Below are 23,424 nucleotides of genomic sequence, written 5' to 3'. Positions count from 1 at the left end.
AGTCGAGATCGAAATTTTTTAGATTTGCATCAAGATATTAACCCACCAAAACTAAAGCTAATAGATGAATCATATGCAAGTCTTATATCAATTTTTTTTTAAGAGATATATTACTAGATTTTCTAGTGCAGATGATCAAATTATGCTTTAAATGAATGTGGTTATTGAAGACTTGGCCTTTTCAGTTGATAAATTAGAGAACGTCTATGGAGTAGTGTTCGGCAACTTTGAAAGATGTTTTGGCCAATTACAACATGGCCTTCTTTTGAAATGGAAGAATCTCAGCTTATTTATGGCCAGCGAGTCTGGATTGAATGATTTTTCAAGATTAAAGTTTCCTTCCAGCTTAAAAACCTTCCCGCTTAGTTGTTGTAAGGACATAGATCTTTCAACATTGGTAATCCCAAGCTTTCATTTGCATTTCTCACTCTAACAAATACCAATTGTTTTGTATAATTTTGCACCCAAATCTCAATTAATTCGCGAAATGTTGTTTTTTACACTTCATAATATATAACGCTTCATCATCTACGTAATGACCACATAGTTCTCCTATCTCTATTTATTACATCATTGCTGCTTTTCATCTACTGATTGAGCTCAAGAAACTGGCATCTACGGGGATTAAGATTTTGATCTCGGCATGTTGAAGCACGTTTCCATAATGTAGAAAACAGTTGAATAATAAGTTCATCATGAGATATATGTCCCATGTGATGGGTACAGGATCGCATGTTGAAGTCTTCGACATGGAGCACTCATCGTTCAGCTTTTCAAACTCAGATGGGAAGCCATAAGATCAATTAAAACTAGCATTTCGCGGTCAATACGAAGATAACATTGATGAAAAAGGGTTTCAGAGACTTCATGAGCAATTTGAAACACATTCGAGCTTATATGGCCTCTTTATGGGTCTAATATCATATTTAATAATGCTGCTAGCAAGAATTTGCTTATTGAAAGCTTCACTAACATTACATCTGGGTTTTTACTCGAATATAATTTGAACGAAGATGAAACTAATGGGAAGAATTTCAGAACCTATGAGTTACATGAACATAGTTTAGAAAATATTTCAGATCATATCCACAAGAAGACTCCCAGAGTTGGAGCTGGTTTATTCATATTTACATTTACATCGCTAGTGTAGTCACATGAATACCGGGTCACTTATTGTAGCACAACTTGAATATCATCTTTTGGTTCCTTACACAATCGTAGGCAGTCCCAGAGACATTCAGTGGTGTTCAGAATACAAAGGTATTTTTAGTCGTGTAATTAAATGAATATAATAGATTCTAACTTCTTTAATTGCTGAACCCCAAACGGACGGTTTGGTTTTTTTGATAAAAGTAATGAAATCAAATTCTGATTTTAAATTGGCTTTAAGGCTAGTTAGCCTTTTTGTACGAGATAGTCTCAAGCAGCATTACAACATGAGAATAAAAGAATCGCTGTTCAATATCTAATGTTCTTATTTGTAAATATATAGTAGAAATATACCTCTACTCTCTTATAAGCTGTCTATTTCCTTCGCTATCAGCAGGTATCAAGGCAATGTCATATCCATCATTTGTAGCAGCTAACAAGTTATCCACGCAGCTCATAATATCATCTTCCGATACAGTATTATTGGTAATGGTATGTTTATACAACTTCTCGCCGTATTCATCTTCTATTTGACTTTGATTAGTTGAGTAGATAAATTTTGGTAATATACCGTAATTGCTCAACATGTATCCACCAAAACCTCCTTTCTTCTTCAACTCCTCGATATTAAATGCGGTGGAAGCATTAGCAAATGTATCACTAGTCATAATTATTTCTCCTTTCTTATTAACACTAATAGTGAGATTAGAACCAGCAGGATTGTTTTCTAGTATGATAGAACACAAGTCCTTCAAAACATCAGACTTGTCCGCCAAAGCAATGCTCATGTATATAGTTATTAAAAGTGACAACAAAAGCATCTTGGTATTAGGTAAAGTTGTGTAATGAAGCTCTAAACTTCCTATGGACTTATCAACTGTTTTTTTTTTTTTTGAAGTATTGTGCCATGCAAGAATTTGAGGTATCGTGATTGCAACAATTCCTTTGAGTGACTCATTCTATCCATGGAGTAATACTCTCTAAAAGTTAGGGTTAAAAGATGAATATCCAGCAGTAGAGCATATAGATATGGGGACAGCGTTTCTGATATTTGTATTTCAAGAAATAGTTCAAGGCAACATGGTCATCGCCCTAAGGTTCTAATAACTCACTATTCTAGGATTATTCATAAAAAACATATTTCCGCTTACGGTGCTGCTGTAAGAATTATTCGCTGAAGGTATATTCAAGAAGTATGATGAGCTCATCAATATCCATCTTTTAATACGAATCAAAATCTTTTTTGATTTTTTGACATTTTTTACTCGATGAAGGCAAAATCAATTGTATTTCACTAATTTTGCAACCAAATGTCAAAAAATTCAAAAAATTCAAATGTTCAAACAATATATGGGATCTGTACTTTTATCAGACTCTTGAATTGGAAAACAATCCCAAAAGCTAAGCTCGACTCACATAACCTATCATTAATGGAATGTAGTGCCTCTAGATAAATTAATAGAAAATATATTTTCATATATTGTGCATTATATCTATAAACCCAAATACCTGGCTATTAACTCGTATAAATGGCCTCAAATTTAAACAAAACCTACGATATATTAGCGAAATAGTTTTACACAATAAGAATCCCGCTAGCTTATGCTTCTTTGCTGCTAATTGATTTGATTTTTATAAGTTTTCCCAAAATAAGAAAATTCTCTTGTTCGTTGTTGTTTTTGTTCTGCTTTAAAATTGCTGGATAAAGGAAGATCTGCAATGTTGTTCTGCTTCATCAACCTCTAAGAAAAGCGTAGTTCTGAAGCCACTTATGATCCTCGAGTTGTCCTGCAAGTAATAAAATAACTACTGATTTGTCTTATAATTGACCCGAAGTCAGGTCATTTGATTCTACTTCTGGACCGAAAATGTAGTGGTCCAGGAACATTGATCACAATAAGCCTAGTAAGTTAACTAATGCCTTTTTTAAATCAATTGTTTCGTTATAAAGCTCTTCTCTAAGAGATGGGTTGCTCAGATCCCAAAAGCCATGAAACAGCCCCTTTGAGATTCAAAATATCTGATTGAAAATACTGCTTAAACCCCGAAATAACCCTACATTGATTAGTGTGAAAGGAAATCGTTGAATGGTCAAAATCCTATTATTGCATTTACCATAGTTTTGATGAAAAATAGAATTTTTATACGACGATTTGCACCCGATTTTGATATTCACACATTAGAAATTCCCGATGAATATTACAAGGACCCACAACACAGAAAGTCTTCTAGTTTGAATGAAGCAAAGGGGTGCTCTTGTCTTAATTACCTTGCTCCGAGCAACTTTCAACTTTTACCGTCTTCTAAGAATAGAACATAAAGTTAATAACAATGATCAATTACAGTTGTTGAGCTCATACTCCAACTATTTCCCTTGTCAGCCATTTTTTGCAACTTTTTTGGAGTCAAATTTTTTTTAACAATTTGCAATTTTCAAATAATTCTTAATTAATAAACAACTGCTTATTGTCTATGCCATCTCTAATCTCCCATGAGATGAGCTCTTTTTCTGTACGATGCCTTTCGTTTGTTAGATAAGCGCAACACAAAGAAAAAAATTCCCATTACCCAAACAAGGCCGTTTTGCACTCGTTTAGGAATCAGAATTCTAACTATAAAACCTGATGGGACGGACCAGAAGATTCAAATATTTTTTTAGATGTCATCAGCAAATATGAATATTTTCTTATTTTACTTATTAGCTAGTGTTTTTGCAGGTAACTCTACTAGAAAAGTTTTCATTGATAATGACGGTATCACTCCATTGAATGTTTTCCTCCCTCTTTTAGCTGATATGGATATTCTTGGGCTTTCAGCCAGTTTCGGGGATCCCTCTTATGTTGATTCTTTGGGTAGAGCAAGTGATTTAGTTCAAAACTATACTTTGGGATCTTGTATTCCATTATATGGTGGTGCATCAACTCCATTGATTAGAACTGAAAAAACTTTCAATGCCTGGCAATCGTTATATGGAGAATTTGTTTGGAAAGGTGCATGGGATCCTAAATATAATGATACTCATCTGTGGGATAAAATTGTCTACAATAGTTCTACTCCTGCAGCTTGGGAATTGGTTAAAGCTGTTAAAGAACATCCAAATGAAGTTGAAATATACGCTGCCGGTTTAATGACTACTGTTGCACAAGCCATTTCATTATATCCTTCACTTCCTCAAGAAGCAAAAGCCTTATGGATAATGGGTGGTTATATCGATGGTCAATATGACCAAGTTACTGGTGGTGACATTGTCGATGATATCAACACCGATTTCAATCTTATGATTGACCCAGAAGCTGCTCATATTGTTTTAACAGCCAATTGGACCGATCTTTATATTGGAGGTAATGTTACCAATTATCTTTTCCCAACTCAAGAATTATATGATTCTTTAATCCATAAGTTTGGGAAACAATCAATTGATAATGAACCTAATCACGTTGCTATTAAAAACTTCATTGGTAATGGTAATGCAAGCTCAGTTTTCTTACCATTATGGGATGAAGCAGTTTCAGCCTATATGGCCTTCCCTGAATTAATCCAGAATTATACCGAGGTAAAAGTATCTGTTGATACTTCATTCAATTCTCCTTTCTATGGCAATTTAAGAATTTGGCCATCGAACTTAGCTCCAAAAGCTGCTAATATCGGAAAGGCCAAATATATTAATTCTGTTAATAAAACTGGAGTCATTCACAAAATTTACGATGCTTTCGGTAAAGACTGGACCAAGTACTGCTCTCACGGCGTTAGAGACTTATAAATATACCCCTTGTTACTAACCAATCGTCTTATAGTTTAGTTTATACATCAATAAAATGTCAAGTTAATGCGCACTATAAATATTTGGTGAAAATTCACTCAAAGATAAGTAAATCTTTTCCAAGATAAGATGTCTCTTGGGTTTGATACAATTGTAATTGGCTGCGGTGTCTTTGGTTTATCTACGTGTATAGAGTTGGCTGAAAGAGGATACAAAGTTTTGGCCCTTGACAAGTATCAACCTCCTTCACCTTTATCTGCTGCAAATGATTTGAATAAAATCATAAGAGTTGAATACCCGGATAAATTATCTGCCCGGTTAGCTGTTGAAGCATTAGAACTATGGAAACAACCGCCATATAATGAATGTTTTGTAAAGACAGGAAGGCTTACCCTTACCCCAGATGATCCCAATTCGAATAGAAATATCTATGAAACTAAAAGTTCTCAAAATTTAGAAGAGTTAGGAGTCAGACAAAGAATCAAAAAGATTAAAAGCCTGAAAGAAATTGGTGAGTTGATTCCAGAATTTAAAAATAATACGCTACCTGATACTTTGAACGCAACTTATAATTATGACTGTGGTACTGGTTTATCAGGTAAGTCAATCAAAGTTGCATTTTCAGAAGCTTCTAGGTTAGGGGTTGCATTTGCCTTTGGAGACGACGGGGAGGTTATCAAGGTTGATTCTCATCAGGTTACAGTGAAGTCAGGGAAAGTCTATGAGGCGTCCAAAGTGATTGTATCTGCTGGTGCTTCAACGGTTTTCTTGGTTCCTTTGGATTCTCAGATCAATGCCTGGGGTGGGTTTGTAGCTCACATTAAGCTTACAGAGGAAGAATACGAGATTTACAAAGACATTCCAATATTCTTCAGTGCAGAATATGGATATTTCTTCCCACCTGATGCTGAAACTCATAGAATTAAAATTGCCCTTACTACATGTGATGCATTTGCATTAAAGAGAATTGATAATCAAGATACCAAGGTGCCTAGATTTCAAACTGAATACCCGGATACTGTACCAAAAGATCACTACAATGATATTATGAAACTGATTGAGTTGGTTCTACCCGACTTGGCGTACCATAAACCTCAGGATTTCAAAACTTGTTGGTGTGCTGATACTTCAACCAGTAAGTTTTTAATTGATGAATGTCCTTATTTTGAAGATGTTTATGTTGCATCTGGAGATTCTGCGCATGGATTCAAATTCTTGCCTAACATTGGTAAATATATAGTGGATAAGATTGAAGGTAAGCTTGAACCAGAATTAGACGAGGTTTGGCGTTGGAAAGTCAAGCCCGAGTTTCGCCAAACAATTACAAATAGACAACCAAGACCCAACTTAAACTTAGCTGAAGTTGAGTTTTTCAAAGATTGATAAAAATGGATTTTACATGTGTATATAGAGATACGGAAATATAGACTTGTGATAGAATATTGTAACAAATCTGTAGCTATAGGCAGGGGTAATGACTGCAAAGATCGAATCACATCGTATGTAAACACTCAGTAGACTTTTGGTTCTGCAAAAAGTACAAAACTGCACCAATGATATCTTGATTCTCTTCAAAAGACTCGGGTGTAATTCCGAAATCTTTAGCATCGGCTGAAACAGTTTTATTAACTGAAGCTTCTTGTTTAGATTCGTGAAAATTCTTGTGATAAGTTGACTTATAGGCATCCATTAACGCGTATATTCTATCAAAATCAACTTCATAAATTGATTCAACATCTGAGTTTGGGTATTTGAGCTTCAAAAATTTCGCAGCCTTTTCCATCACTTTCTTCAATTTACTCTGGGTTGGTTCAGCAAGCATTGAGTTCACCAGATAAGAACTGCTGTTCGAACTACTTATTGAGGTGGAAATGCCTGGTGACTTTGTTGTGACTTTCTTAATCAAACTTATTGGTGACTTAAGGGAGACAGTCGCTTCTTTTAGTGTATCCACAAACCTTGAATAAGTCAAGGGGCTACAAATGGGAGTTGTGCTTTCAGAGGATCGATGTGGAGGAAAGTATATTGGTGGAGGATGGTATATTCTATTCATAGGTTTGGATGACAAAGGTTGCATACTCAAGAAGTCATGACCAGATGATTCTTCAAAAGAATCCCCAATTCTATCGAAATCAATAACGAGATCATCTGAATCAGTTTCCGCATATTCATATTGAGCAGGTTCGCTCTGTTCATCTAAGGAGGGTTCTTCCCATGGACTTGGTGGCTTTTTATACATAATTACCAAAGAAACTAACAAGTCATCAATTGATAACTGAACTCATGATATCCCATTATGGGTTCTTATACTAAGATTAAGGTTTTACATTGATTTTCAAGTACTGTCAACCTTGTAGCATTACTGCGTACAACTTGTTTCAGTTCAAAAACAGTTAAAGTTCAAATGCACACAAATAACTTCGTTGGCTCGAAGTCAATACAAACTACGCTTGCTACAATTTGCAATTATGAAGGTCAGTGTATTTTATGAAATAATTTTTGCAGAATAATAAGACTCTAGTCTATTTATGGAAGAACTGAAGGAAAAAGAGAACAATTAGTTGTGTACTTGGGAAGCTTTTTTAAAAGATAACATCGTCTTCATCTTCTTTAAGTAAATCGTTTTGGTCTTCGCCAACTCCCAATTTTTCCACTTGTTCAATAACCTTTTGTTCGTCATCTTCAGCAGCATTCTCTTTCTCTGAATTCTCCTTATCTCTATTTGCAATAATTTCAGCTTCTTCAGCAGCAGTGGCTTCTTGTTTCTTTTCTTGAACTTTCTTCAATCTATAAAACTCTTCACGATCTAATTCATCCAATTCAGAGTTAATATAACTAATGGTATTTTCAGTTCTTGGAATAATGACATGCTCAATGGCATTAACTCTTCTATTAGTCACTTTAATAACTTCATCTAAGATAATAAATGCAGTTTGCAAAGAGGCCAATTCAACTAATGTTTCAACAGCTTTAGTATAAACAGCTTTGGCTTTCTGAACCTGTTGACCACCTCTACCTAAACCAGTCATCTTAAAATCATTAATTTCCTCGTTAATATGACTATCAAAAGTTGGTAAATAAACCCCTGAAACATTTTCTTGTTTAGCTTTAACTTGAAATCTAGCCTTTTGTACGGATTCTTGAACTTGATAAGATATATTATCACCAGTGGCATATTGAACCTCAGCTAATGAAAATGCCGCAGTTTGCATAACCCTACCCATTTTTCTTTTAGAATCATCAATTCTTTGAGTAATATCTCTAAATCTTTTGGTTAATGCTTCAGATTTTCTTTTCAACAACGAATGGCCCTGTTGTGCACCTTTCAACTTCCCCTTCATCACCCCTAAGGTCATTCTGGTTGGGAAAACTTGTTCCCTGTTTCCGGATCCTGACATCTTTTACACAATTGATTGATAGCCGCTGTTCTAATAAGCTTCTTTTCGATAAAGTTTTAATTTTATCAATTGGAATTTCCCGATTTTTTTCCTTTTGGTTGTTGGTGGTGCCATGTGCAGGATTTCGAACCAACCCATTTTTTTTTTTTTTGTTCTTCTTGAAATCATAAGAAGACCATTTGAAATGGCTATTTACTCAAGAGAATAAGGAATAGAAGGATGTCGGTATGGGAAATAGAGCAATTAGTGCCTGAAATGGCGGTTCCCTTTGAAGAAGCGATTGCGAAGGCCCCATTGGACCTAAGTCTATGGATTAAGTACTTTCAGGCAATGGCCTCATCGAGCATGGAAATTAAGATTTTCATATTGAATAGGGCAGTCACTCAGTTTCCAAGGTGCTATAAGTTCTGGATTGTGTATATAGATCTTCTAATCGAAGAGAATATCGCTCCTAGTTGTGTAATTGATGTTTTCAAGCAGTCGTTGCAGCTACTCGACAGTGCTCCCATATTATGGGTCAAGTATTTGACTTACTTAGTTCATCATCAAAAGCATCAGATTACCCATATACGACGTACTTTCAACGATGCGTTGTACCACTTACCAATAACGCAACACCACATGATATGGCCGTTATACATTAGTCTTGCTGACGAAATAGGCGGGAAATTTGGGGCCATCACCTACATGAAGTATTATCAGTATTCAACCGAGTTTGAACTAAAAGGAGGTGGAAGTATCACTATTGATATGATAATCCAAAAGTTATTTGAATTTGGAGATATTGAGAATGGTTCTAATCTTATACAAAGCGTGACTTCCAATATAAACGAGTACTTGACCTTGCCAAAATCACCAGTTGAACTATGGGAGGAGTTTATAGATTTATTGATCGATTCGAAAAAGAAAACGGTGAACCAAGACTTTGATAACTTTGTCGAAAAGTTAGTTCAACAAGGTATTCAAAAATATCCAGACCAAATTGGAAAGCTATATTCAAAATTGATATTTTATTATATTAATCGCAAAAATTTTGATCAAGTCAGATTTCATAGCTATAAAGGCTTACAGGAATGTAAAACATTAAAAGATTTTACATTGCTTTTTGACATTTATACAGAGTTCGAGCAGTCGCTTGTTATTAAGCTAGAAGAGCAACTTGATTCGAACCCAAGCGATACTCTCAGCAAGAAATTTGAATACAGAATTGCATTACTCGAGAAATTTATCGATGATCGTGAACTAATGATTAATGACATGAAATTAAGACAAGATCCAAATAACTTAGACGAATGGCTTATAAGAGTCGATCTTTTCAATGATACTAAACAAAAATTAAGTGCTTATGTTAAAGCATTGACTACAGTCAATCCTTTGAAAGCTATCTCTTTGTCTAATAGTGCTACATTTGCAGATTTGTGGATCAAATATGCAAACGTATACACAAGTAGTAATGATTTCAAAACCGGAGCATTGATTTTCAGTAAAGCAGTCAAGTCTCAATTCAAAACACCAGACGAATTGGCTCAAATATATATATCATGGAGCGAGATTCTCCTTGAGGATGGAAAAGAAAGTGAATCAGTCACTACAGTTGAAGACATTCTTTTTTCTAATGATTCGGATATAAACTATATGGATACTTCCTTAACTGTACAATTGAGAATCCACAAATCGGTTAAATTATGGCTGTTTTATTTGGACTTACTAGAATCTTTAATCGATGAAGATCAAGATAACTCGAAAACTATTGATAAGATAATGAAGGCATATGAACAAATGATTATGCTAAAGATTGTCACCCCTAGAATATTACTAAATTATGCATTATTTTTGCAAGAGCAAAAGTATTGGGAAAAATCGTTCAGTGTTTATGAACTTAGTCTTAGACTTTTCTCCGATGATAAAGTCAGGTTTGAAATCTGGAATACTTACTTGACTCGTATTATTTCATATAGAAACAATACTAAGTCTATCCCAGTTGAAAGAATAAGGGATTTGTTCGATCAATGCTTTTCCCAGGGTTTACCTGCAAATTTGAATAAACCCATTTGCATACTTTATTCCCAATTTGAGGAAGATCAAGGCTCAATAATGAAGTCTATTAAGGTTATTGAGGATTGGCTACTGTCCATGACTGAATTTAATCAAGGCTCAATAAAAGGTGATCAAAATTTTAATATTTCAATAAAATTGGAAATGTATCAACTTTTGATTTCTAAATTGGCACTTATACAAGATGATACTCGATCAAGAGATTTATATACCAAAATGCTTAACGATAAGCAATTCAAATTGGCCCAATTGATAACAGTGACTTTAGACTTTGTCAAGTTTGAAATTTCGAGAAATCAGTTTAATAGAGTAAGGTCGCTATTTAAATTCATCACCAAGCTAGGAAACCCAGAAATGGAATCAATAAAGAATGTCTGGAATCAATGGGAGAAATTTGAATTAGAATACGGAAACGAACTGACGTTTAAAGAAATGTTGAGGTATAAGAGAGTCATTGTGAAAGATTTTGAGAATGACGTCGTCATCAAGGAATCGATTAACCCAATGGGATTTGTCAAGTCTAAGAATGCAATAACTCCTACAGAGAATGCAGAAAATCCCGATGCGATTGATTTAGATATGGATATGTAGTATTATAGTAATAATAAATATATATATATATGTATTCATAAAGTATTGTGGAAAAAGAACAGATTAGAAGTGAATATTATTAAGACATTATAAAAAAAAACCCCCGATATTAAATTTTCTTGAAAACACTTTTCCATTTATCAACAAAAGAATCCAAATTAGCCGTTTGGTCCATACTTTTGTTGAGCCTTATAGATTTGTTACCTTTGATTAAATCACCATAATCATTCCAATTGATATGATAATATTTGAATATAACAACCAAAAAACCTTGACAAATTTTCAGATTATTCTTCAATTTAGTCTTTGTTGAATGGGAATAAATTAATAATAATTGTAAAAATTTAGCAACCAACCCAAGAGATGAAGAATTTAAATGTGATTGAGTAAATAAATCTTGTAATCCATCAATTGAGTTAGGATTAGATGAAGATGCAAGTGAAGAAGTTCTTGAGTTAGGAGCACTCTCATTCATTTGATGTATCACAGGAGAACCAGGTAATGAAGGCATGGGACTACCCATACCAAAACTACCAGGTTGACTTAAAATAGGAGTTGAAGGAGCACTCATACTCAAAGGTAACTTATCATTAATTTGAATAAAAATTTCAAAGAAAACATTTGAACTTAAATTTTCAAATTCTTCATGATTAAAGGGACCCAAAACTTTGGAAATTGAATAAGAATGATTTGAAGAATACCAATTTGATAAGTTCGAATTAATTTCATTGAAAAATTCAGAATTTAAAACTTGATAATTATACATTTCAGTGAGTTTATAAATTTCTTCAATTGATTGATTATTTTGAAACATGATTAAAAAAATTGGAATTAAGAAAATTTCATCATGTTTTTTCAAACCATTTTCTGATAAACTTTTAAGGTAAAGTAAATGTTTAAAATTAGATTTAAATTTAATAAGACTAAATTCAACCATTTCATTTTCTTCAAATTCAGTCATTATAGATTGGAATAAAGGACGATCTAAAATAGTTTCAATACTTCTATCAAACTCATTATCTTTACTTGATTTCATTTGAGTTGATAAGTTTTTATAAGTATCATTAGTTTTATTGAACTCATTATTAATTTGATTAAGATCATCTTCTTTCATAGTGGATGATAAAATTTTTGAAAAATACTCAAATCTAAATTTTTCAGGAATGATCAGATCCCAATTTAATTTTCTGATTGAGTTCTTATCATTTGATAATTTTTTATTTAATTCTTTATCATTTAATAACATTAATTTAAACCAATGTTGTTGGTTAAACATAAATTGTTCATTTAATTTTTTTCTCGATTCAGTGCTTGCCCTTGAATTCAGTTCAAAATTAGTTAAAACTTTATGAAATTCTTTATTATGTTTCAATTTATCATTAACATTTTTAGGAGGTAAATTAATTGGTCTTGATTGATCTAAACAATTTAATTTTTCTGGAGAAATTAATTGAAGATCTTCCACTGAAGATTGAGATTTAACATAATTAGGTAATTTATAAATAACATCTTGTTCACGATTAATTTTAACTAATTTTGAAAATGAAGTTGAGCGTTCATTATAAAAATTTGAGATATTTTGAGTAATTTCCAAATCATCATCGGTACCAAAAGAAAAGGAGGATACTTTGGAAGTATTATTTGAATCATTAATTTCATCTTCGTTTTCATCTTCTTCAGCAATAACATTTTCATCATTAATATAATGATTCATGGGGCTACCAGTAACATTATTTATAGGACTTAAATTATCTAGTGAACCAGTTGATCTACTTAATTTACCCGGTAAGGGGAAAGGGCGAGGAGAATTAAAATTGGAATTATTGGAATTATTTTCATTGATAGAATATTTATTATCGGTTTTATCATTAATTAAATCGGTACGGGATAATAATTTTGAAGAATTATTTTGATTAAGGTATAATTTAGCATTATTTTGAATAACTGGAACATTGAAAACCAAATCCAAATCATTTGATAAAATGTCATCATCATCATCATTATCATCATATAATTTTTTACGTAATTGTTGTCTTTCCTTTTTCTCTTTTGGATTTAGATATCGACTTTTAGAACGATTCAAGGTTGGAGTTGAGCTCATGGAAGAAGAGCGAGTGCGAGGGGATGATTGATTACGATTTGATGATTTATTTTTAGGAAGATTATTAGCAGTAACGATATTTGGAGTTGACATTGATTTTAATTGAGGAGGCTTTTCATTAATTTTCTTTACCGAAGGAGTTGAGGAGTTGCTTACTGGAGAAATGGAGTTAATTGATTTTTGATAAGGATTTTTCAAAGTAATTGTGGAATGAGAAGAGTTAACTTGGTCCAAATCATTCACTACATCTTCATTAACATCATCATTGAAAGTTTGATTTGGGGTATGGGGTTCTTTCACCGACGATTCACTGGATAAGCAGCGATTTGAAGGAGAAACCGAAGGAGAAGTGATGGAGTTACTAGTTAAAGAGCTTAGTCTTGAATCGGGGAAATCAAATTGGGAAGAACTAACCAGGGATAAATCATCGGATAAGTTTGATTGTAAGGATATTATTGAGTCTCCCGAAGTGGGTCTATTAGTATTGTGATTATTCAAAACATTATTGGGGGGTATTGGAGCTTTATTACTCAAATTGAGTGAGCTATTACTTAATTTCTGAATATAGTAATCTCCTGGTCTTTTAGAGCCGGCAGGAGCACCCAAACTAGCGGCGGCATTGGTGGATTCGTTCAACGTAGGCAACGAGCTCATCGATCCGACTCTTCTAGGTGTGTGTAGCGATTGGTACTTCTTCTTTTGATTAATCAAAGATGAGTTGCTATTATTGGAACTGAGACCCAAACCAGCAGTATTACTTGAATTATTAACGGCGGATGGTCCGTTCAAAGACGAACTGGACCCTCCCAACGTACTCATGTTCTTGGAAATGGATATATCATAGTAATTATTATCATGTAGCGAACTTGAAGATAAATTGGAATGGTTCATAGCGAGTGTATTAAGCTGGAGAAATGGGCGGCAATAGCGAACGACAATTCAAGATTAGTTAAAAACACACAAGGATTCACCAATACTTGAAAGGATATAGCAGCAACAACAACAAAGAAGAAGAAGGTATAAGACAGCGTTATCTAGTAATGAGGTTCAACTATCGACAGCGGGTGAAATCCTCAATTTCGATGTTTTGTTTTTTTTTTTGTATTTTATTGATTTTTTTTTTTTTCGTTTTGTTAGCGTTTTGCTAAAATTTTTTTTGTTTTGTTAGTGGGCAAAAAAACAGTTCACAAACTACTCAAAGCAATTTTTTATTTATAATTTTGTTAGGAGCTTTACCAATTTCAGGATTACTTAAGCATTCATCTGTTAGGTAGTATATATTAGTACAAAGCTTTGGAATTGACAGATGTTACATATTTAGACGAAATGGTGCTAGGTATACGATGGTTTAACGAACATTCCGGGAGGTACAATATAAGTTGGTGCAGGGTTAAAATCGGTGTACGGAGGTGTATATAGTGATGTACGGAGGTACCCTTTGATTTACACCGAGTTGCAGATGATGAGCCACGGTATAAGGTATAAAGTATAAAGTAATATATTAGATTATTTAGATATCCCTAACGTTATCAATCCAGTCGGTGGTACTCATTTGGGATAATCTACTCAAGGCTCTGGCAAAGGCAAAGCGTTCTTCATCGTTGGCAAACATGCTAGCCTTTTTAGCTACTGATTTGTCAAAGCCATGTTTAGTGACCAAATCGTCGTTTTCAAAAGTCTCTTCATTACCGGAATGTAATTGTTTTTTATATAGTTGAAAATTGCCTCTTTTCAAGTCTTCTGGTTCAACAAATAAATCTTTGAAATTTGCAGCTGCAGTGACTGCAATTCTACCATGAGCATCATAAACTGCATCTAGGAAAGTGATGAATCTTCTTACTTCATCTCTGACATCCGTACTTAAATAAGGTATATCGGTGATAATGAAAGACTGGAAGCTATTTGCCAAAGTTAAATAATCTCCTGCCGCCAACGGTTTCCCACATAATTCATTGAAGGTGAATTGGGCAACGTATGGGAAGGAGCTTTTAGGTACTTTTAATTCTCTACCCCAAACGGTTAATTTATAATCTAATGTAATATCCTTGTTCTTATTCCCGGAATTGAAGTACTCGTACCATTGATTAATATGTTTTTCACAATTGATTATATTTTTCTTACTGGTATACTTAATTCCTGGTTTGGGATAATAATACACTGACAGAATTGGTTTAGGGATTTTTCTATAATCAGTTGGGGAATTTAAATAAATAACAATGGTTTGTTTTTTGATTAATTGGATACATGGAATGAATGATACTCGTTGAATCCCATTCAAATATAAATCATCGGGGGCTCTATTGGACGTAGCAAATAATATAACCCCATATTCTGGACTCAATAATAACATCATTAATCTTCTTAATAACATTGCATCCGCTACATCAGTAACTTGGAATTCGTCAAAACATAACACCGACAGTTCTTGTGCAATCTCACTAGCTAATAAAGGTATAACGTCTAAATCGTTATGTTTATGCTCAACTTTAAGTAAATGTGATCTTTTATGTAAATGTTGCATAAATTGATGGAAATGTATTCTTTTCTTCGGTAAGTGTTGAGGCACGGTTTGATAAAATAAATCCATCAACATGGTCTTACCACACCCAACATCCCCATAAAGATATATTCCTTTAATTTCGTTGGCAGCTATATCATTAATACCTAAATTTATACTGTCCTTAGATCCAAAAAATGAATTAAATATTTTCAGAATTCCAACCTTGGGTTTTAAACTATTGATCGACGGGGTCTCCACCTTTGGTGGCTCATATCCGTTCAACTTACCATGAAGTAGCGACAAGTTCGTTATAATCTTTCTTTGATATGGATCATCTCGTAACTTTCCTTCTTTAATCTTGAACTCATACTCTTCAATTGGTGATCGCACTTGATTAAATTTTCTATAGCTTTGGTGAATTCCTCGATTAAGCGGTCTCACCGTCTTAATAGGAATTCTTCTCATAATGCCTCTCATGGTATCATTAATCCTATCTCTATAATTGATACTTCGGACTTTTTCTGTTGATATTCGGATTCTTTTTTTTTTTTTTTTTTTAAATCGCGGAAAAGTTCTATCAGCTTTTACTTGTTATAACCGAGGTTTCCAAAATAAATATATATATTTATCTATAAAGACTACTTAGTAACATTCATGTCACTCATAGTGAATAGTAAATCATCATCCTCTTCATCCTCATGATTTGACTGATTGTTCTTCAATGATGGTGACTGACTTTGTTTTTTGCTTTGATTCGATAAATAATAATCTTCTCCATCGTCATCGTCATCATCGAAAACATTCTCATAATGAATGGCCTTATAAGCGGAAGGGGTGGTGGCCATCCCGCTAACTGTTTTGGCATCATTGCTTCCAGCACGGGTTTCATTCAATTTATGATGCACAGCATGAGTTTTCGTGGTAGAAGTAACTGGAGTCGACAGTAACTTGTGAGTGGAAGATGATTTCAAAAAAGATGCATTATGACTGTTTTTACGGGACAACCCAATACTTTCATGAGATTCGGGAGTAGGGTCTTTCAATCTTGAATTGATTGAAGGTGCATGTTTATCTAGAGAATTAGATTGTAACGAAGGTGACGGAGAGTAGATGGAATGCGATGATTTGCGACTGGATGGTCGGCTATTATTAACTTGATTATGTTGTAAAATTAAGCTGGCACTAACACTATCACCTAATTGTTGATGTTGATTTTTCAATAATTGAAATTTATTCAAAGCATCTAACTGACTATTTGAGCCTTGAGATGGTGGTGATAATTTAGAACTTGATAATTTAGACCCAGGATTTGAAAATCTTAATTCAGATTTACTATCAATCATCTTAACAAAATCACTAATATCGTCATCAATATATAATCCACTTAATGGAGCTCCAGAAGATGTCAGCCCAACGCTACTTCCCAAAATATTAGTATCTTGCAGGGGCGTATGTTTGATACTAGAATTAGAAAACCTTCTACTAGCCCTGGAACCAAAAGATGATGAAAACCTTGGAGTATTAGTAATACTTTCTGGATTAGAAAATGGTGAATTCAATTCATCATGAGGTAATTGAGATCCATGAGATGACAGAATCGATCTAGGGAAAGATACGGTGTTTTGATTTGCTATTGGGATATTGTTGGTAGTACTGTTAGACGAAGTACTTCCTCTTGGGTTTCTTAAAAGGGCCGCTAGAGATGCATTGGAAGTCGACTTATTGCTAGTAATGGAAATTCTTCTTTCTAATAAAGACCCTCCTCCCGTATGCGATGGTGGAGAATTACTAATTGATCCAATTTTAAAAGGTTGAATTGTAGGTCTTTGGACGTTAGCTCTCTTTGAAACATTTTGATCATCATTCAATTGATTGTTCGAAGTACTAGGTGAAAGTGATGAATTACTATTGAGGGAAGATCTCTTTTGTTGTTTTTGAGAATCTGGTTTCAAATGCTCTCTATTTATATCATCTGCCAAATCATTAGCCAATTCTTCATGATCTTCAACTTTATCTTCAACTTTTTGATCATGATTTTCGTCCATATTTACGAAATGATTTGATAAAACCACCTCATTATCACTTGTAATAAAATCATAGTGATTTCTATAAGCAATTGATATTTTAAGAGTACCTAAAGTAGTTTGAATTGGGGAAAAGTGTTTTTGACTCATATGAGATTCTGTAGTTAACATTTGATGAGGAATGATCGATTTTGACAAACCAATTCTACCTTTTGAACTGATTGGATGATTACCATCTAAAACTTTATTACCTATAATCAAAGATTTTTTAGATTTTGATTGACTCAAAGATTTTTTCAATTTATAAGCTGGCATTAAACGGGTAAACGCGTATAAGCTTCTGAATAGAATAATAGCTTGTTTATAAATAAGTGGTAATTCATCTATAAAAGAACCAGAAACATCATTACGATCAAACTCAATCAACCATCTTTCTAAAACAACCTCTTGTTTCTTACCTCCACCTTTGGCAACAGTCCAGCGATTATCATTATCATCCTTTAGCATGACTGTATCACGAGAGCTAGTTTGACGTAAGTCCAAGTAGGTTTCAATGATCATTGGCGGAACTTTATTAACCTCAGTAAAGTTCTTCCATAATTTCAAATCATCTTTTAAAGTGTCTAAATTATTAGACATATGCATATTAAACCATTTATTTACTTTTACATGGGGATTGTTCTCCAACGAAATGTCAGAATCACTAAACAGTCGAGACTGTAGGATGATTTGAACTGACTTTGTAAAGAAATTTTGTATAACCTGTATTAACTTAGCATTTTGCTTCTTAACATAAGGATCTAGTTGACTCTTATCGTAATAAGCAGAAACATCGTGAGTTTTTGGAGAAACCATCTTCAACAAAAGACAATTAAACAAGTCAAACCCCTGTTTGGGTCGAATTATCAATAGCTTATGTTGATCTAGGTATTAATAATAGAGTGTGGCGGGTCAGACCTCTTTTGATCTGCTTGATTCGTGGCGTGTCAATTGCTATGTCATGTAATCAATCAACCGAATAACTGATTAGTAGCTATAGCTCTCTTGTATTGAAAGAATAGAAATCCCAAAATACAATTGGTAATGTATTTGGGAAAAGAAAGTGAAGGATTCAAATCAGTTTATATATTTTTATCTCAGTTTCTCCTGTTATCAGCTTCACTTATCATAAACTGCGCAAATGATCTTTTTTTTTTTTTTTTTTTTTTGTTTTGTTAGAGATCAATGAGCACTCTTCAACTTCTGTAGTAGCACTTATGACTGCTTGGGATAATGACTTTGGTAATGACTTGGAAGTAATGAAAGAGTTGCGGTAGGTTTGCTGGACAGGCTGGTTGGAGCTTGGTAGCTAATGGTGAGTCTGAGTTGGGGGGTTAAGCGTGCTGGTCGGGTTGTCAAGTTCATTGAGTAAAGACAATGAAATAGAAAAAGGCTCGAGAATTCCCAATTTACCAAGTGATTACTAGGAAGGGGCATGTAGTAAGGTGAAGAGTAAATTGTTGAAAGTTGCCGGATTTACAACATACATGATGTCTTACAAATAAATTTTATATTAATCTATATACTCTAGTTAAAGCAACCGTTTAATGACTTAATGGCAATTTGATTGTCGGGGCATAACATGATACCTCGTTGTATTTCACGGAGTCTACCGTTGGAGACATAGATATCGGATAATGCTGATGCATTTTGTTTTGTTTCGTTTAATGAAGAAACGGTTAATGCCATTCTACTGTTTAAATGTCTCCATACATTATAATCGGATGGGAAAAGTAATGCACTTCTTTGCCAGGTTTGTTCTTTTTTACCAATACGATTATTAATTTCATCTAGAAGCTGTGGGACAATTCTCCTTGTGTCATTCATTAATTCTGGTAGTGATAATCCTTGTAATTCTTCTTTAATGGGTTCTAAATAGTCAGTCAAATCGTCGACAATTGAGATTGCACCTAATGTTAAAACAACCAAAAGTGAGGATCCGTTTTCTTCGATGTGAGTGAATAATTGATCTAATGCTGCTTGTTTTGTATCTTCAGTTCCGTAAGCGTATAATATTTGGGATATTAATGAAATAATTCTATTTGAAACATTATGTTTCAAAATACTCTTGAATTCATCTAATGCTTCTCCAAATTGATCATTAAAGAAGAATGAAAGCCCAATAACTATTCTAGATGATAATATAGATGATTCTTCTTCACTATCTAAAACATCCAAAGTAAATTGAGCATTCTCAATTGCATGTTCATAATCACCTATACCCAAATACAGTCTTGCTAATTGAGTTTTTGATTTTGCAAATTCAGTTAATGTAACCTCACTTTCACTATTTTCATAATTTTTTTCTAAAATTTTACAAAGCCTTTCACCTAGCTCAATAGAAATTTGGTAATTTCTACATCTTTCAGCAACAGTAATGGCAATTTTCAATCCTAACTCATCATTTGGTTTGAATTTTAAAAATTTTTGCATGGCAAAATTAGCAATACTAAATTCTTGAGATGCTTCAATATCTCTCGGATCGCTTCCTCCAATTTCAACTCTATCAAGTACAGATAACCCATACATTAATTGTGCTAATGGTGATTTACCATTCGATAAAATATATGCATGGGTGAATAAATTAGAAGCATCTTCATCTTTGGCTTGGGCAGTTAATGCATGCCCTAACCATGATTGTGATTGTGTTGGGGCAATCGATTGGGATCTCATAAACGCCTCCTGGGCAAGTTCTGCATCCCCATAACGTAAGTAAAGTGCGGCAATGTTTGTCCAAATACCTCCATCTCTACTATCAAGAGTTGATGCTTTAATAAAACAATGTTGGGCAATTTGAGGGTTGAATGATACATAGCAATTACCCAATGCAACCCAAAATGATACATTGTTTGACTCTAATTGAACAGATTTTTTAATATGGGTTATAGCACTTGTTCTGTACTCAATATTATCACAAACATTATAACCTTCTAAATAAGCTAAACCTAAATTGTAGCTTGTTATAGATCTTAAATGTTTACTGGATTTATTAGGCAAGACATTGATTGCAGCCTGGGCACTCAAGATAATTAAGGAACTAATAGACTCGCTGTACTGTTCATTTTTGAATAATTCTATCGCCTCTTCTGTGCTTAGGTCAACATTTTCAAAAATTTCAGAAAGCTTTTCATAAGGAAATGACTCTAACTTTTCTTGAACACTAATGAAAAACCTCAAACTTTCACCTAAAGTTTTCCATAATATTTGTGATCTCCTATTGACTTTCACTGCTTTGTGAATGTAATCAATTGTCTTAAGGTTACTGTCATTAGCACGACCAATGAATCCAGTTGTTAATAATTGGTTTGTGTAGCCAAAATAACTTTCATAAAGACTAGTCAAAATACATTCCTCGTTGGGTCTTATACTTAAAGCTTGCTCCAATAACTCAAGCCCTTCCATGAATTCTCCAGTTTCACAAGTGACAGTTCCAAGCATGAATTTTGCAATCCACAGGTTTTCGTCCATTGTAAGAACATGCTGAAAAACACGAGCTGCAGCATCAAATCTACCACAATTATAATAAGCTTCACCTAATCCAATCCAACATTCAATATCCATTGCTTTCATTCTTAATGCACTTTGAAACCATTCAATAGCTTTGGCGTCTCCTTGCTTATTCAAAGCAGAACAACCTAAGACTCTAAATGGCCACGATTTATCTGGATCCTCATAGTTGTGACTAAATAATTTACGACGTGATTTTTCATCAGTAACGACTCGTTGACACAATATTTCAGCGATATCCCATTCATTTTTCTTTGTAAGGTCTTCTACCAAATATTTCCCTGACGTGAGTTCGGCCAGGTCTAACTCAAAAGCTTTGTAAAAACACTTTTGAGCTCTTGCTTTATCATCATAATGATCTTGATAAAGCAAACCGAGACTAGTATATGAAGGTGCATAGTTCTTCAGGTCTTTCAAAGATTTAATAAGTTGTCCATAAGCTTCATTAATACCATCGATATCATTTTCCAAAATATAAGTTTGAGCTATTCTCCAGCGTATAATAGCTCTTAATTCACAACTATTCAAACTAACGCCTTCGACTTTTTCCAAAGCTTGCAACAAGTTAGCTCTACCACTACTATAATCACCGAGTTTAACTTGACACCAACCTACTTCGATAAGTGCTTCATTATTCTTTGGGTCTTCATCAATAACTTCTTGCAATAAATCTTTAGCACCAGAAAAGTTTCTCTTTTCAATCAAAATCAACCCTTTACCAATTTTAGCTTTAGTGTTAGAATTTGATTCAAGAATACGATCATACAACTGAAGTGCCCTAGGGAAATTCTTTGGAGCCTCATGATAAGTATAAATTATTGCTAAAGAGCAAAGTAAATCTTCTCTGCTGTTTACCAAATCAACTTCTTTGTTTCTTTGTAAGTCTGCTAGAAGCTTAATGGCAACACGGTTTCGTTCAGCAGCATCAGAATATTCTTTCAAATGAATTAAAAAGGAAATGACAATACGGTTTGCTAAAACTGAGTCTTTACACATTTTGAAACCTGCCAACATCATTGCCAAAACATCTTCTGGAGAAAGATCAACACTATCATCATCATCAGAATCAAGCAATTTTTCTTCTTCTTCTTGTTCTTTTGACAATTCGGGATCATTTTTCTTACTTCTTCTTCTTCTTCTTTTAGGAATATTTTGCTCACTGTTATCAATCTGGGATAATTTCTCTTGTACAACTTCTTTACTGAATGGACTGATATCACTCATCAAAAAGGCATAAAAAACCATACCCAAACCGTAATGTTTGTTATGACTCAAGAATTCGATGATATTATCTAATTCTAGATCACTAAGGTTCTTCACATCCATCCAGTCATAATAAAGGGACCATACAAGTAGACTACGACTCTTCACCAAAACCATGTCATCCACCATTACTTTAAGGTCATTGAACAAGCCCTTCTTATTTGGAGAACATTCAATCAATTCATACTTGTATTTGAGTAGCTCTTCTTCATATTTTCTTCTCAATTGATCATCAGAACAACAATTGAGAAAGCTCTCGTACAAATGGCTTAAATCTGATTTTTCGTAAATTGACCATTTAAGTGAATTCAAGTGATCTTTATGTTGTTGGTTCAATGATCTGGGCAATTTCATTTTTGCTTTCGAAATAACACTTGAAACATGAGTCTTTTCTTGATTTTTCAATAAATCAATCAATTTTTTCAAATTATCTTCAGGCCTTCCCAAATCATTGCCAACAATTTCACCCAACCTCGATCCTGGAATGATGTTTCTTAAATAAGATTCCATTAAATCATCATTGGACTTATATTTATGTTTATTCAAATAATTTCTCAAGTCATTTAATGATCCAGCATACGAAAGGCCCTGTTCAATCTGCACTTCAATCAAAGACGCTAATGCTTGAAAAATGGAACTATAATCTTCCCCCGATAACAACAATTGATAGTAGCCTTTCCATCCAACTAAGGCATCAGGTTGTATATCAAGAGCTCGTTCAAATGCGCTTTTAGCTTGATCTGGTCTATCTAGAAGCTGATATGCTTTTCCTTGAAAAAGGTATGCAAAATAATTGTCTTTCTCCTCAGCCAAAATCTCCTTAGCAAATTCCAAGGTTGATTCCGGATCGTTGGATTCGATCGCTGCCTTGGCTGCCTTGAGCAATTGCTTCACCGAAGACATCTTGTGCTGAATAACCAAAAGGGATGGAGTAAAGCAATGAGTGATTTGCCCTTAAGAAAAGCTCGTTGGAAAAAAAAAAAAAAGCGTAAAAGCACAAAATTGTCAAGGTTCGAATGAAAAAAAAAAAAAAAAAA

General features: G+C 33.8%; 11 protein-coding genes across 11 annotated transcripts; 4 read left to right on the top strand and 7 right to left on the bottom strand.

The window, feature by feature from the left end:
* Positions 1-46: 46 nt before the first annotated feature.
* Positions 47-518, top strand: HYPBUDRAFT_154122 (uncharacterized protein). The gene has a single exon (XM_020221912.1). The coding sequence runs from the start codon at positions 152-154 to the stop codon at positions 431-433; it is 282 nt and encodes a 93-aa protein (XP_020074415.1). The 5' UTR covers positions 47-151; the 3' UTR covers positions 434-518.
* An 860-nt stretch (positions 519-1,378) lies between these two features.
* HYPBUDRAFT_154121 (uncharacterized protein) lies at positions 1,379-2,011 on the bottom strand. Its single transcript, XM_020221911.1, has one exon. The coding sequence runs from the start codon at positions 1,935-1,937 to the stop codon at positions 1,506-1,508; it is 432 nt and encodes a 143-aa protein (XP_020074414.1). The 5' UTR covers positions 1,938-2,011; the 3' UTR covers positions 1,379-1,505.
* Positions 2,012-3,832: 1,821 nt separating this feature from the next.
* On the top strand, positions 3,833-4,983 carry HYPBUDRAFT_154120 (nucleoside hydrolase). The gene has a single exon (XM_020221910.1). The coding sequence runs from the start codon at positions 4,277-4,279 to the stop codon at positions 4,907-4,909; it is 633 nt and encodes a 210-aa protein (XP_020074413.1). The 5' UTR covers positions 3,833-4,276; the 3' UTR covers positions 4,910-4,983.
* Positions 4,984-5,023: 40 nt separating this feature from the next.
* On the top strand, positions 5,024-6,512 carry HYPBUDRAFT_154119 (nucleotide-binding domain-containing protein). The gene has a single exon (XM_020221909.1). The coding sequence runs from the start codon at positions 5,039-5,041 to the stop codon at positions 6,290-6,292; it is 1,254 nt and encodes a 417-aa protein (XP_020074412.1). The 5' UTR covers positions 5,024-5,038; the 3' UTR covers positions 6,293-6,512.
* Positions 6,181-7,148, bottom strand: HYPBUDRAFT_244249 (uncharacterized protein; the record flags this gene model as incomplete). The annotated part of the gene is made up of 1 exon (XM_020223330.1): positions 6,181-7,148. The coding sequence occupies one exon, from the start codon at positions 7,146-7,148 to the stop codon at positions 6,402-6,404; it is 747 nt and encodes a 248-aa protein (XP_020074411.1). The 3' UTR covers positions 6,181-6,401.
* Positions 7,149-7,376: 228 nt separating this feature from the next.
* VMA8 (H(+)-transporting V1 sector ATPase subunit D) lies at positions 7,377-8,303 on the bottom strand. Its single transcript, XM_020221908.1, has one exon. It carries the CDS (start codon positions 8,263-8,265, stop codon positions 7,492-7,494), a length of 774 nt encoding a protein of 257 aa, XP_020074410.1. The 5' UTR covers positions 8,266-8,303; the 3' UTR covers positions 7,377-7,491.
* Positions 8,304-8,526: 223 nt separating this feature from the next.
* On the top strand, positions 8,527-10,953 carry HYPBUDRAFT_150702 (mRNA splicing protein; the record flags this gene model as incomplete). The annotated part of the gene is made up of 1 exon (XM_020220297.1): positions 8,527-10,953. The coding sequence occupies one exon, from the start codon at positions 8,527-8,529 to the stop codon at positions 10,951-10,953; it is 2,427 nt and encodes an 808-aa protein (XP_020074409.1).
* Positions 10,954-11,062: 109 nt separating this feature from the next.
* HYPBUDRAFT_114354 (uncharacterized protein) lies at positions 11,063-13,873 on the bottom strand (the record flags this gene model as incomplete). The annotated part of the gene is made up of 3 exons (XM_020219039.1): positions 11,063-12,627; positions 12,697-13,661; positions 13,701-13,873. 3 exons carry the CDS (start codon positions 13,871-13,873, stop codon positions 11,063-11,065), a joined length of 2,703 nt encoding a protein of 900 aa, XP_020074408.1.
* Positions 13,874-14,279: 406 nt separating this feature from the next.
* On the bottom strand, positions 14,280-16,034 carry HYPBUDRAFT_154116 (uncharacterized protein; the record flags this gene model as incomplete). The annotated part of the gene is made up of 1 exon (XM_020221907.1): positions 14,280-16,034. The coding sequence occupies one exon, from the start codon at positions 16,029-16,031 to the stop codon at positions 14,565-14,567; it is 1,467 nt and encodes a 488-aa protein (XP_020074407.1). The 3' UTR covers positions 14,280-14,564.
* Positions 16,035-16,192: 158 nt separating this feature from the next.
* HYPBUDRAFT_8239 (serine/threonine protein kinase regulatory subunit) lies at positions 16,193-18,433 on the bottom strand (the record flags this gene model as incomplete). The annotated part of the gene is made up of 1 exon (XM_020223721.1): positions 16,193-18,433. The coding sequence occupies one exon, from the start codon at positions 18,431-18,433 to the stop codon at positions 16,193-16,195; it is 2,241 nt and encodes a 746-aa protein (XP_020074406.1).
* Positions 18,434-19,144: 711 nt separating this feature from the next.
* SKI3 (SKI complex subunit tetratricopeptide repeat protein) lies at positions 19,145-23,290 on the bottom strand (the record flags this gene model as incomplete). Its single annotated transcript, XM_020219026.1, has 1 exon — positions 19,145-23,290. One exon carries the CDS (start codon positions 23,288-23,290, stop codon positions 19,145-19,147), a length of 4,146 nt encoding a protein of 1,381 aa, XP_020074405.1.
* Positions 23,291-23,424: the final 134 nt, after the last annotated feature.

The sequence above is a fragment of the Hyphopichia burtonii genome (assembly GCF_001661395.1).
Source record: "Hyphopichia burtonii NRRL Y-1933 unplaced genomic scaffold HYPBUscaffold_8, whole genome shotgun sequence".
NCBI classification, from domain to species: Eukaryota; Fungi; Ascomycota; class Pichiomycetes; order Serinales; family Debaryomycetaceae; genus Hyphopichia; species Hyphopichia burtonii.
This window is presented reverse-complemented; position numbering and strand designations above follow the sequence as displayed.